General features: G+C 46.7%; 1 protein-coding gene across 1 annotated transcript; it reads left to right on the top strand.

Annotated features, from left to right (window-relative positions):
• Nucleotides 1–9,240: 9,240 nt before the first annotated feature.
• On the top strand, nt 9,241–11,030 carry LOC140391676 (alpha-(1,3)-fucosyltransferase 4-like). The gene has a single exon (XM_072476411.1). The coding sequence runs from the start codon at nt 9,706–9,708 to the stop codon at nt 10,732–10,734; it is 1,029 nt and encodes a 342-aa protein (XP_072332512.1). The 5' UTR covers nt 9,241–9,705; the 3' UTR covers nt 10,735–11,030.
• The last annotated feature ends 3,935 nt before the right edge of the window (nt 11,031–14,965 follow it).

Raw genomic sequence — 14,965 nt, 5'->3', positions numbered from 1 at the left:
TGGACTCTTTTTTAAACGGGGTGAATGTGGTAGGCTATATTAGGGGTATCGCGGTACCTAGGTGGGATGTACCTTATACTGTGGTATGAGTGGTAGAACCTGCCTGCTGGTTCCCCCCAGCAGGCGGAGCATAAGAGTCTGTGTTTCACCCACAGCAGTCATTCTGTACCGAGCTGCTGGGGTAACGACTTGTTCATTAAAACCTTCAATTGGACTACAATCTCACTTCAGTAGTGATTGATCGTGCATCAGTGGATAGTCACCACCCGAAACGGCAACCCCCCCCCCAAAGCAGCTCCCGTCCACTGAGAAGACACCAAAAAACACTTGCTCTTTTCCAGATTCAGCTTATAACCTGAGGAAGCCCAAAATCTCCTCAGTGGCCCTATTATATCCTCCACCGTAAATCTGTCCACACAGATTAAGACTGCTGCGGTTCCTCCCTCCACCTCGCTCCCATTCACTAGCAAACTTACGTTTGCTAGCCAGAGCCGCCTCCCCCCACATGCCCAATACCGAAAAACCAACATAAAGGCCCTTCCAAACAACCCAACATAATAAACCCCCCAGATCAAAGGGAAACAAGTCCCAACATATTATCCCAATGTCCCAAAACCATCCTCTCCCAACCACAACATGAAGAAAAACAAAGTCCAAACTCAGTTCAGTCCCAGTGCTGCAGCCTTCACAAATGCTTCATCCGCCGTCTCGGAGTCATAGTCCCTAGAGTTGTAACTAACTTCGCCGGGTAGACTACACCGCTCTTGTACCATACTGCCTTCGCCCTACACCGTGAGGTCCTGGTACAGACAAATATGAACACCTTCCCACCTCACCTCTCGATTGTGCTTTGCCCATCTTAGCACTTTTTCCTTCACCTGGGAGCTATGAAAGCAGACTATCACAGCTCTTGGTGATTCTTTCGCCTTTGGCTTCGGCTGGAGAGTCCGGTGAGCCCTATCCAGCTCATGTGGGGGGGGGGGGGGATCCTTCTCATCTTCCTCCTCCCCCAACAACCTGGCAAACATCTTTGCAAAACAGACCCTCAGGCAGTCCCATGATCCGCAAATTCTGCCTTTGGGACCTGTTCTCCAGGTGCTTGAATTTGGCTGACATCTCGTCGTTTCTCTGATCCACCCTCCAAAGCTTTTAATAATAATCTTTTTTGTCACAAGTAGGCTTACATTGACACTGCAATGAAGTTACTGTGAAAAGCGCCAAGTCGCCACATTCCGGCATCTGTTCGGGTACACAGAGGGAGAATTCAGAATATCCAATTCACCTAACAGCACGTCTTTCAGGATTTGTGGGGGGAAACCAGAGCACCCGGAGGAAACCCACGCAGACACGGGGAGAACATGCAGACTCCACACAGTGACCCAAGCCGGGAATCAAACCTGGGACCCTGGAGCTGTGAAGCAACAGTGCTACCCACTGTGCTACCCGTGCCGCCCATCGAAGTGAACTGGTCGCTATGTCATGACAATGCCTCCTCCACCCCCTTCAACACCTCTCCTTACTCCCACACCACTGTCGACGTCTTTCCCAGAGCCTCCTTATTTGGGGCCAGCGTATCATCCATCAGCTCCTTCAGCAAGGCCATAATCTCCTTCTGTTACTTATCGAAATACTTGGTGAACTGCCACTCAAACTCCACCGCTAGCACCTCAGCCAATTTATCTACTGTAATGGGTGCAGTCCCATCCGGCGAGCTTTCTCCCACCATCTTTCCTCCCATTGAACTCCGCACCGAACCTGAGCTCTCAGGCAGCCTATGACTTGTACCTTTTTGTCCCATATTTTTCTTCTGGTTTTTCAACATCCTTTAGTTGTGGCGACCTTCCTAGAGATCAATCATATAATATTTCCCCCTAATCTAGGTGAAAAGGGGAAAAAAAACTAAAGCTCCAGCACGAGTCACCCAACTTGCGACCTCCACCTACATGTCACCACCAGATGTCTGCACAATTCAGTATTCAATGTCCTCAGTTAAGTATTTTTTAAAAATTCATTTATGAGATCTGTGCTTCGCTGGTTATGCCAGCATTTATTGCCCATCCCTAGTTGCCCTTCAGAAGCTGGTGGTGAGTTGCCTTCTTGAACCGCTGCAGTCTTTGAGGTGTAGGTACACCAACTGTGCTGTTAGGGGGGGAATTCCATGACATTGCTCCAGCGACAGCGAAGGAGCGGCGATATATTTCCAAGTCAGAGTGGTGAGTGACTTGGAGGGGAACCTCCAGGTGGTGGGGGTCCCAGAAATCTGCTGCTCTTGTCCTTCTAGATGGTAGTGGTCATGGGTTTGGAAGGTGTTGTCTAAGGAACCATGGTGAGTCACTGCAGTGCATCTTGCAGATGGTACACACCGCTGCCACTGTTTGTCGGTGGTGGAGGGATTGAATGTTTGTGGAAGCGGGAACAATCAAGCGGGCTGTTTTGTCCTGGATGGTGTCGAGCTTCCTGAGTGTTGTTGAAGCTGCACTCATCCAGGCAAGTGGAGAGTATTCCATTACATTCCTGACTTGTGCCTAGTTGACAGTGGACAGACTTTGAGGGGATCAGGTTACTCACCTTAGGATTCCTAGCCTGTGACATGCCCTGGTAGCCACAATATTAATGTGGCTAGTCCAGTTCAGTTTCTGATCAATGGTAACCCACCAGGATGTTGATTGTGGGGATTCAGCAATGGTAATGCCTTTGAATATCAAGGGGCGATGGTTTGATCCTCTCTTGTAAGAGATGGTCATTGTCTGGCACTTGTGTGGTGTGAATGTAACTTGCCTCTTGTCAGCCCAAGCCTGGATGTTGTCCAGGTCTTGCTGCATTTGACATGGACTGCTTCATTATCTGAGGAGTTGCGAATGGTGCTGAACATTGTGCAATCATCCACAAACATCCCCAGTTCTGACCTTATGATGGAAGGGAGGTCATTGATGAAACAGCTGAAAATGGTTGGGTCTAGGACGCTATCCTGAGGAACTCCTGCAGTGATGTCCTGGAGTTGAGATGATTGACCTCCAGTATCATCTTCCTTTGTGCTAGGTATGACTCCAACCAGCAAAGATTTTCCCCCTGATTCCCATTGACTCCAGTTTAGTTAAGGCTCCTTGATGCCAAACTCAGTCAAATGCTGCCTTGATGCCAAGGGCAGTCACTCTCACCTCATATCTGGCATTCAGCTCTTTTGCAAATTGTTTGAACAAGGTTGTAATGAGGTCAGGAGCTGAGTGACCCAAACTGAGCATCTGTGAGCAGGTTATTACTGAGTAAGTGCCGCTTGATAGCACTGTTGATGACACCTTCCATCACTTTGCTGATGATGGGGAGTAGACTGATAGGACACTAATTGGCAGGGTTGGATTTCTCCTGTTCTTGTGTACAGGACATAACTGGCAATTTTCCACATTGCTGGGTAGATGCCAGTAACTTCTTCAGGCTCACATTGTTCTGCAGTCGTAAGTTGGCTAGTTACATCAGAGGAGCAGGAGCTGCATAATTAAATTCTTTGTTATGTTTAGCCACGTACACCACTATTATGTGCTCATAGACCTTATGGACAGAAAGTACTCTTCAAATGAAGTGGTCATCAGTATCAAAGGAAAAATAACTCATAAGGTAAAGCATAATCTGAACAAAGAAGACAAGATTGACTTCTCAGTTTTACTTCTGTCCTGTCTTCGTCTGAATTATGTAATTTAATGCTATTTCTAATACTTCGAAGCTGAATACTTCAATAACTTATTTAAGATTCAACTATGCATTTGAATATTTAAGAAATGTATTATAGAACTTGGTTATTGCAGCTTAGAGACAGAAATGCACCTATATACCTCCTTGAAAGAAGAAAAAAGTGATTTTCTGTTTACCACCTCTGGCCTCTCCCAACATCTCGTGCTCTTCTCACAATTATCTCCCCACCCACCACCCTACCCCCGATTCTTCCCCAACCGTGGATGGATTGAGGTGCTGGGTTGGGTGTGGGCAGTGAGCAGAGCAGAGGAGAGGCGAGCGGCAGTATTGGGTGGAGCAGCCCTAAATGAATCAGCATAAATGCAGTGTAAGTATCAGGCACACTCCAGGTTTACACGTTGACCAAGCAGGACTATCAGTGTAGGCTCCCACAGTGTCATTTCAGGAGTACTGCAAGTTCCAGGTTCCAGCAGGTCCCTATAATTTGCAGTTCTATTGGGGTCCGCAGTAGCAGCAAACTTCTCATTGTTCTTCAACATTGTGTATTCAACTTGTTACTGGACGGTATTAGGTAGAACAGCTAGAACCTAATCAAAAATAATTGGTTTTGCCTCAGTCATGGTGAGGCTTGCTACTGAAAATTGCACACAGTGGCCTGTTGGCCTTTTTCAAGAAGTGAAATAAGCTTATCTAAATTTATCACACTTTACAGAATTATCATTGTGCTGTTGGAATCAATCTGACCCACACCGGCCGTCCAGCCAACTGAACCATCCAGTCCTCCTAAGGTGTCTGTGTTGTTGTGGCAGCATGCATTTTTACATGTATACTGTACACCAGAGACATGAATAGTGATGGCAAGGGTTCAAACTTTGTTTCCATTACATGGCTGACCAGGAATCTCTCCTGCTCTTACTACCTGCTGTTGCATATGGAGGAATTTGCAGATTGATGCTCAGCCTGTTTGGATGCATTATGAATGCATCGTCCTCGGCCAGTGACATGTTACATTCTAATGCAATCTGCTATGTCTGTTCTTCTGCATGTCTTCACAGTAGTATTGTGTCAATGACTAGTGGTCACAGACTGATTTTAAAAGAACTCTGAATCTGAACATTTAATTTGACATATAAATTTACTGGCACCACTAACAAAATGAGCCTCCATTCTTAAGTAATGGAATTGAAGACTTTTTGAAGAATCTAAAATGCAGAATATATATGTGATGCTGATTTTCCCCTTTTCCTTCAACAGACAACTACACAGCTGGTGAGAAGGTGGATTGGCCATGTTAAATTGCCCTTAGTGTCTAAAAAGGTTAGGAGGGGTTATTGGGTTATGGGGATAGGGTGAAAGTGAGGGCTTAAGTGGGTCGGTGCAGACTTGATGGGCCGAATGGCCTCCTTCTGCACTGTATGTTCTATGTTAAGTCTCATTATTTTTTTAATTAATGATCTGGGTGATGTGTTTCAGATAAAAAGTTATTCAATTTAACAAAGCAGCAAAAAGTTCAGAGACAGCAATGCGGGTGATGGGTAGGGGAAAATGTTTAAAAATGTCATGAATATAGTTAATAATTCAATTAATCTTTTACCACACAGATTTATTGCCCATTCAAAAATCTCAATCTAAAATGTCTCCACAGACAAGATGCATTATTGGATTAGTTTGAACTTGAATTCTTATTTACAGAACTTGTTTTACTTCATGAAGTAGAAAAGATCAGTTTAAGTGTTATAGTCATTGTATAATTAATGAATACATATCAAATTCTGCTAAACCATATTAAAATCCTGAAATGGTATTGGCCACATTTGATAGCCCTCGGTGTGTGGATCGCTATGTGTGATTAAGCTGGGACTGCAGATTGCAAAGCAGGCAGTATGCCAACTTTGTGTTCCCTGCGTATTTCTGCATGGACAGCCCTTGCTGTTGGTGTTCTCTGATCCTCTTCTTCCTCCTTTCTTTACTTCCTCTCCTCATGCTCCCGTTGCTCAATTGCTGGACGTATAGTTTGTGGCAAGGGATGTCCCTCATCATGGTAAAGTAATGATGCAGATCACGATGAATCTTGATGCCCACCATGCCAAGAACTACATTGCTCCTTCAGCACAGATCAGGTAGATGAAGCATTGTTTCAACCTGCCAAAGTTCTGCTCAATTGCATTTTGTATATCAGCATGGCTTTCTTTGTATGTATGCTGTGCACATGTGCATGGGTTGCGCACTGCAGTTATCAGTTATGTTGTCAGCAGATAACTCTTGTCATCCAGTGGCTACCCTTTAGTTTATGTGGTGACTGCAACATGACTGCTGCCAGAAGACGAGACAATGTCCAGCATGATTTGTTGTTTATAGTCACACACCAGCTAGATGTTGAGGGAGTGGAACCCATTTTGATTCTAGTGCAGAATGACATGTGACACCCACAAGATATGCACTCAGTGGTACTCTGCACCATGGGTCGTCTATAATACAAGTGAAGCCACATGCTTGAAAGTTTCCGTTACCTCTCTTCCACAACAATGGATGGCAAACTGCAAATATCTTCACCTCCAGCTGAGGAGGAGCCAGGCATATACAAATTCATCAACATAGCCACCCTCACAGCCACTGGCAATGTCCTTTGCCCTACTCTGGTTGTAGCAGATGGCAGTTCTCAGTGAGCAGATCCTGACTGAAGTGTAGACTGTATTGTTCCTGGCTGAATTTCAGGAAGGAGAATTGATGCTTGAACACCCTGAAAATTGTAATCTCCTACAAAGAGGGTCTTCATCCCCTTCTTCTTCCAGCAGTTTATCCTGCTCTGTGTGACCTCAGTTAATTCTTGAATTCATCCTGTATTCCAAGGGAAATGCCTACCAGTGAACTCATCTTTGAGAGAAACTGGTTTGTGCAGAAGCCTTGAAGTTAGTAAAAAGAAAGTCTCCAGAATATGCCACACTATCTTCTGTAGATGTTTGCAACCTCAAACAACTAAAGTAAACACCAAACACTTGTAGAATTTAAGCAATAGCCAAGTTGGAAGTCATTGGTGATTCCTTTAAATAGCATTGGTGGCAGCTCCTTCTGCTGCTTGTAGCCATCTGGGATGGCCACTTACAAAGGATCCCGGGAAATATGGCCACCTACAAAGGACCATGGGAAATATGGTCAACTGTTGCCTTTTCTTTTCTCTGTCTTTTCCTACGGCTCTATTCCAATTCTGGCAATCAGTGAGTTTGCCCTCCTTTCTTTTGATATCTATGTTCTAATGCTCAGAGTCGCCAGAGTCAGATACCACCACAAGGTTCAACCGGCTATCGATCAAAGAGCCAAACACCAGTTAGTTAGTTCAAGGTCAAGGGTACTTTATTTACACACAGTCATGCAACATAAACACTACTAGTTAACTACACCTATCGACTAAGACAACCTGTACTTAACTTCAGGCACCCGGCTTAGGTCAGAGGAACAGTGGCCGCTCTCCGATTCTGGATCTATCGAGTCTGGAGAAGTAACTGCTGCTTGGCTAGGCTCATCTGTCTGGTAGCGAATGTTGAACTTGGACTTGCTTCTGGTGGTGCTGCATTTGGGAAATGGTTGTAGCCGGGGCGCCAGGCCCAAGAGAGGACGAACATATGGCAAACTCTTCTTCTTATACTTGGGGTTTTTCGCGCTCTTTTGGGCGGTCCTTCAGTTTGGATCCCACTAATTGGGTGATCCCTGGTCACTCTGTTCGATTCCTAACCAATAAGTGGGCGGGGATCTGGATGGCTGGGCATGTCCCAAGCTGTCACTGACCCAGTTGTTGACACTTCCCCTGAACAGGGAGTGGCGCCGAAATGTACCGGTCACTCGAGTACCAGTCCTTTGTTCTGGTGAAGATGGGCCATCAAATGCTAATCGGCCCATCAAAATGCTAATTGGTCGGAGTTTCGATACCGTCTGGACTTCTTGCTTGCAAATATACATTTCAGGCTCTGAGCCTGCCTGAGTCTTGCCTTGTCCATTTTACCCGCTACGCTTTGCGAGTTTCTCTGTCCCTAGTTGTAAGTGGCCATCCCAGATAGCTACACAACCCAGGACTCAGACGCTCAGAGCTTATGTATATTGGCAACTCAGATAACTAGACGCTATCAAAATGCTCAGCTACTTTGCATTCTAATGGCCCATTTCCCCAGAACAAAAGATACAGAAACAAACTCATCGGCGCCACTCCCTTTGCTCAGGGAGCCCAAACAGCCAAGATCAATGACCGCTCAGGACACGCCCAGCCATCAAGGCACCCGCCCCTTTATTGGCCAAAATCGAAGGCAGTAATCGAAGCCTGACGAATTATTGGGGCCAAAGCTAAGGACCGCCCAAAAGAGTGCGAAACCCCGGAAGGATAAAGAGAGACACTGCCATGTGTTCAGTCTCTCTTGGCCCCGGTGCTCGGTCTCTCTTGGCCCCGACCTACACCTAAAACCAAGTGCAGCATCACGACCAGAAGACAAATTCAAGACCAACGATCGCTACCAGACGGTTGAGCCCAGCAGAAACGAAGTCACTTCTCCAGACCCAGCCACGCAAGGTCCGAACAAGGCCTTCTTCCTCTGCATAAAGCTGGGTGCCTGAAGGTAAGTACAGGTTGTTGTAGTGTTAGGTGTAATTTAGCTTGTAGTGTTTTATGTTGCATGTCGAAGTAATTCTTGTGTGTAAATAAACTATCATTGAACTTGAACTAACTGGTTGTTTGGTCTTTGATCGATATCCGGTAAAACCTTGTGGTGGTATCATTTGATACCTGCTGACTCTGAAAAGCAATATCATCATTAATTCCTGTTATATCAGTATCCAGTTAAAAAGAGCAACATTATTGGCGTCTCTGGTGCGAATTGGCAACATGCTGAACATGTGTCCAGCAGTGCCCGGTTAAAAGTGGACATTAGCTGGATAATTGTGCTTCAAAATGACACTGCTCACATCAAATCAACATGCTGATTCACCTCATGATTGCCCTGCTCTGGATATTTCCAGCCACCGTGCAGGCCTCACCAATGTGGTGTGTGCTAAATGTGCCCTGCCGGCCTCCTTGCGGATATCCCAGGAGACTCACAACACCCCCAAAACAGCCGCTGACGTGCTTAATGTAACAGCCCGGACAGGGTAGGCACATTGAGAGTGATGGGGATCTATACTGGCAGTGGTGTTGGTGTGAACAGGAGTTTGGTCCTGCTGCCTGTGGGATTTCGGTGTGGTTCACTGAGCAGCATCTTGAACCGCGGCGTTTAGTTTATTTGGAGTGCGCGTTTTTTGAATGTTGAAGAGTTGTCTTTTCCTCCCCAATCGGATTAAATGTACTTTGGTACTCGGAATAAAACCCGAAAACCCCGGGAAAATGCATAATTGGGTAGTAATGTCACAGGATAGTTTGCTAAATCAACTAATTACATGCGTGTCACTAAATAAAAAGTACACGTTTAAAAGTTTGATGTGGAGATGCCGGCGGTAAAAGTTTGACATTTCCGGACGGCGGTGAACTTTGAACGTTTGCTTGTCGCTGTGCAATAGGAAGGGGTTTAATTTGGTGGTGTGACAGGATCCAGGGGTGCAGCACCAGGCACATAACAGTGTGCACTCATGCAGCACTACTCTATCAAAGTGAGTTTATGTGAGCCGATGTCGACAGCCAATGGAGCGTGAATGATGTGAAACTGCAACGAGGAAACCACCTCTGGATAAAATCATGAAAACAAGTCTTTGTTCAATCGCGACCAGCCTCCCCCCTCCCCGGCGCCCGCTTCTCTGAGGTGTGCCACGTCAGTGTGTGGCTGGGGGGAGTGAGAGTTATAGGGAAGTGTGTGGCAATGGTGAGCTTGCTGTGAATCCCCTGCCTGGTCTGAGTGGGTGTCGCTGGAAGCAGGGAGCAGCAGAGGCCACTGAAAGCGCGCCTTCTGACGTTAAAGCAATGCTCACCGCTCAATCTCTCAGCGTCTCGCCATTCGCTCTGTTCACCGAGAGTGGCTCCAGGGATTGAGGCGATGTGCATGAATTATGCATCGACGTTTGTGCCGACGGCTTGCTTTGGCTATTTTCGTGGCTATCCTGCTAAGCCTTTACAGGTCAGTGCAAGAGCTTCCTCCGGTCAATCCCCCACATCCTTTACAGAACAGGGGACAGGTTCCGGCCGTGACTGTGCTCATCTGGTGGTATCCGTTCGGCAGGAAGACCCAGGTCAAAGACTGTGACACTCTGTACAACATCAAGGGCTGTCGATTGACAACAAACCGACAACTGTACCCGCTTTCACAGGCTGTGGTCATACATCACCGAGACCTGGGGGGGAATGTCAGCCAGCTTCCAGCAGAACGGAGACCCGCTGGGCAGAGGTGGGTCTGGATGAATTTCGAGTCTCCCACTCACTCTTCGGGTCTGGAAGTGCTGAACGGGGTTTTTAACTGGACCATGTCTTACAAGCGGGGGTCTGACATCTTCATTCCTTATGGATACCTGTACCCCAGAAAAAGCACAGGGGGGAAGGTAGTGCTGCCCAGCAAATCTAACCTGGTGGCTTGGGTCATCAGCCACTGGAATGAGGATCATGCACGGGTTAAATATTACTACCAACTCAGTAGGCATGTGGACATCCACGTGTATGGGAAATATCATCAACAGTTGCAGAATGACAGCATTGTCCTGACCATATCGCCTTATAAATTTTATCTGGCTTTCGAAAATTCGCAACACGTGGATTACATAACTGAAAAACTCTGGAGAAATGCCCTCATGTCCAGTACTGTGCCCATAGTCCTCGGACCCAGCAGGGCTAACTATGAACAGTATTTACCGGCCGATTCTTTTATCCATGTGGATGATTTCTCGACTCCCAAAAAGCTGGCCCAGCACATGATGTTTTTAGACAAAAGCGGAAGGAGCTATCGGAAATATTTCGATTGGCAAAAACGTTACAATGTGCATCTGACAAAGTTTTGGGAGGAGCCCTACTGCAAAGTATGCGAGGCTGTCAAAAGAGCTCGGGCTAATTACAAATTCATCTCAAATCTGGCCAGTTGGTTCCAGTGAAGCTGCTCAACTAAATCCTGGAAATAAAAGTAACCTGCAGATTACTTGACTAATCCTTTCAGGTTATCCAGTCTGCTACTGGAATGGATGTGTGAAACTACAGAATTACACTTACAGGTGCAATGATGTGCCTGAGGGTTAATTGCAAGGACAATAGTAATTTATTTTTAAATAAGATTTTTAAAGCAATAATCCTAAAGTGTATTTTGATTCTAAAATTATGGTTTATCCAAATACATAACTCCATCTCCGAAAAGATCTTGAAACCTGTTTACTAAAACTCAAAGCTAAATGTATATCATCCCGGCTACAATACAGTGTTGTTTGTTTTGTACACAATGGGATCCAAGGTTGAATGAACTAGCTCCATTCTAGAGCAAAAAGTGTTGAGCAAAATCCTCAGGAAAAGTCTCTTCCCTTCCATCTTGCTTAAGTTTCCTAACAATATTAATTTGGTGTATAATAATATAATAATCTTTATTGTCGCAAGTAGGCTTATATTAACACTGCAATGAAGTTACTATGAAAAGCCCCTAGTCCCCTGTTCGGTTACACGGAGGGAGAATTTTGAACATCCAATTCACCTAAAAGCACGTCTTTCGGGACTTGAGAGAGGAAACCGGAGCACCCGGAAGAAACCCTCACAGACACAGGGAGAATGTACAGACTCCACACAGACAGTGACCCCCCAATCGAACCTGGGAACCTGGAGCTGTGAAGGAATAGTGCTACCCACTGTGCTACCGTGCCGCCATGTAGAGTAGACACAAGCTGAAAAATTGGTGTTAATATTTTGTTTTCACCCGCCTCTACTCCCAGACTCTGGAGGTACCATTGTTTGGAAACTTGTGAACAGCCCTGCATTTCATGGCCATACTGTTGCTGTAAACCAGGAAAAGCTTGCATTTCACTGCAACTTCCATTACGAACATTTCACCAGAAATTGCTGGGATGTTGTGTCATTAGAACTATAAATTAATATTATGATTAAATCCCAAAATATCCAAACATTCTTTATTTTTATAAATTTAGAGTAGCCAATTATTTTTCTTTTCCAATTAAGGGGCAATTTAGCGTGGCCAATCCACCTAACCTGCACATCTTTGGGCTGTGGGGGTGAAACCCACGCAAACATGGGTGCAAAGTCTACACGGCCAGTGACCCAGGGCCGGGTTTTGAACCCGGGTCCTCAGCACTGCAGTCCCAGTGCTAACCACTCCGCCACATGCCACCCCTTTCAAAACATTCTTGGAGTAAAAGAGATGTACCATGAGTTCTGATTCTCTGCAAATTGCTGGACAGTTTGCACAACCCTGCCTTTAGCCTTTCAATAGACATTAAATTAAGGGCAGCACGGTAGCACAGTGGTTAGCATCGTGGCTTCACAGCGTCAGGGTCCCAGGTTCGATTCCCTGCTGGGTCACTGTCTGGCGGAGTCTGCACGTTCTCCCCATGTCTGCATGGGTTTCTTCCCACAGTCCAAAAAAGTGCAGGTTAGATTGATTGGACATGCTAAATTACCGTTAGTGTCCAAAAATGTTAGGAGGGGTTACTGGGTTACGGGGGTAGGATGCAAGTGAGGGCTTAAAGTGGGTCGTTGCAGACTCAATGGGCCGAATGGCCTCCTTCTGCACTGTATGTTCTATGTAAATGTTCCCCCTCACTGTAATGCTTCCCATTGAATGTAATGATGATCATGAGCGGCATGGGTCTGTGCATGCGCACTGCGACCGGCGCAGTTACGCGCATGCGCGGTGGCTCCCTTCTCCACACCGGCCCCGACGCAACATGGCATAGGGCTACAGGGGCCGGCGTGGAGCAAAAGAAGCCCCAGCCCGAGAGGCCGGCCCGCCGATCGTGGGCCAAGCCACAGCGGAGGCCCCCGGCCCCCCCCCCCCCCGGGGTCGGACACCTCCCACCCCCCCCCCCCCCCCACCCCCACCAGGCTGCCTCCGGATGGATGCATGGCAAGGTCCCGCCGGGTAAGACCACACGTGGACGGCGCCGGCCGGACCCGGATTTATTTTACGGCCACTCGGCCCATCCCGGGCGGAGAATCGCTGGGGGGGGGGGGGGGGCTGCGTAAAGTGGCCCCCAACCAGCGCCAATGGCGCCGATTCTCCGCCCTCCGGATAATCGGACCAGCGGCGAGGCGGTGTCGCGCGATTCTCCGGCCCGGTGTGGGCTGAGAGAATCCCTCCCAAGGATTCCAAATAAACCTGAACTTTAACCTGGTGTTGTAAGACTTCTGGATAAAAGGACTTTGACAAAGGGTCATCTTGACTCAAAATGATAGCTCTTTTCTCTCCCTACAGATGCTGCCAGACCTGCTGAGATTTTCCAGCATTTTCTCTTTGGTTGTAAGACTTCTTACAGCATTTATAAGATCACAGCTGCAAAATTGTTGTCAGATCAACATTTTGGCAATTTACAGCTCAAGTATAGTATGATATGAATGGTGACCAAAAAGGATAACACTGTAGCAATTTCTGATCCATCATTTATTACAACCTTACTGTAAGGTATGACTGAGCAACACATGTGTGTTTGTGTCTATACCAAAGTTGTAAGAAAACAGAAGGTGGTTTGTACAAGAGCCTGATTGGCAATCTTCAACCAGCTGCCAAGTACACAGTTTTTATTGTAAAGGAACTGTACAAAAATAACAATGTGGCAACACATTTAGAGTCTGTAATGATTTTGTTTACAACTATTTAAAGTCACTTTGAGAATAATAAGATTCACAAATCATGACAGAACATTTTGTTTTCATTGTTTTCCCTTGACTAACAAAAAAATAGCACTGCTTTGATTTATTAGGCCTTTTTAGTGCTTGTGCTGAAGTCCATTTCAATGCTTTGTTTCTAATTTTGAAGTCAGTGATTGTCTTCTGGATCTTTCTTTTAAATGTCATTTCATTTTAGGTAATTTATTACAGTTTTTTATTGGCATCTTGTAAACTAACTGCACTTTAGATTAGGCACGCCCACTGGAAAATGCCTTTAGATTAATGTTTTACTTAGGACAACTGTTAAGATAATAAGTTTTGTGTGAGCTCCCAATTTTCTTTTCCCAATTAAGGGGCAATTTAGCGTGGCCAATTCACCTACACTGCACATCTTTGGGTTGTGGGTGTGAGACCTTTGTGAGGGCCACAAAGAATCCAGCACGAGTTTCAAGGATACAAAGAATATATATACAGCAGCAGCAACTTTGCTTGCTGCTTACTCCTTCCTGATGGTTCCAACCTGGCCAGCTTTATTTATACAGGGAGTCTGCTAATGATTTCTCTGCCCATCTCATTGGGGAAGCTCATACTCCCACAGGATTGTGGGATTGCCATTAGTCCCCAGCCAATGGTAAGCAGGCAGGTTATAACATCCCACCCCTCCAAAGTCCAAGGAATCTACCGAAGACCCTGGCGAAGGAGGGCGTCGGACTCGTTTTGCCACAGGCCAGACACCATTTGCACGAGGCGCTGGATCGGGCGGCGTGTAACGAGACGGAGACCGGCGCTTCAGTGATGAACGGCGTAACGGTTGTACATCCACAGCCCGTGGGCCCGAGGATTCCCCTTCTGATGCGTCCTGTGTCTCCATCTCGGAGTCAGAGTCTGCTGCTTCTGTCATCTCGGCGTCTCTATCTCCACGCGGTTCTGTAGCGACCGATGCAGGCTTTGAGTGAGGCACCAGAGAAAGATTGTGAGGACTACTTTCCATTATCTCTGGTCTCTGTGGCTGTAGAAATGAGCTCCGGGGGCGGGGAATCTTTGGAAGGGATCGTCTTCTGGACCGAACGTGGTCTACATGTTTGCGCTGGAGACGACCCTGGGCTTGCACCTGGTAAGATATAGGGCCCGTTTGGCGAAAGATTACGCCAGGGACCCACTGGGCGCCATCAGCAAAATTGGGAACGAACACTGGGTCACCGGGCGCAAACTGCCAAATCGACCGATGCCAAGAAAAACCCTGTCCCTGCCGTTCTTGTGTGCGGCGTACTTTTGCGCCAATGTCCGGGAAAACCATACTAAGGAAGGTGCGAAGTCTCCGGCCCATTAGGAGTTCTGTGGGAGCTACCCCAGTCACCGCCTGGGGGGTGGTCCTATACGAAAACAAAAAGCGAGCCAGTCTCGTGTCCATTGACCTGGAAGACTGCTTCTTTAGGCCTCGTTTGAATGTCTGCACTGCACGCTCCGCCAACCCATTTGAAGCCGGGTGGTAAGGGGCAATGC

The sequence above is a fragment of the Scyliorhinus torazame genome, chromosome 15 (genome assembly GCF_047496885.1).
Source record: "Scyliorhinus torazame isolate Kashiwa2021f chromosome 15, sScyTor2.1, whole genome shotgun sequence".
NCBI lineage: Eukaryota > Metazoa > Chordata > Chondrichthyes > Carcharhiniformes > Scyliorhinidae > Scyliorhinus > Scyliorhinus torazame.
Note: the sequence above shows the minus strand (reverse complement) of the source record. Positions and strands in the feature narration are given on the sequence as shown.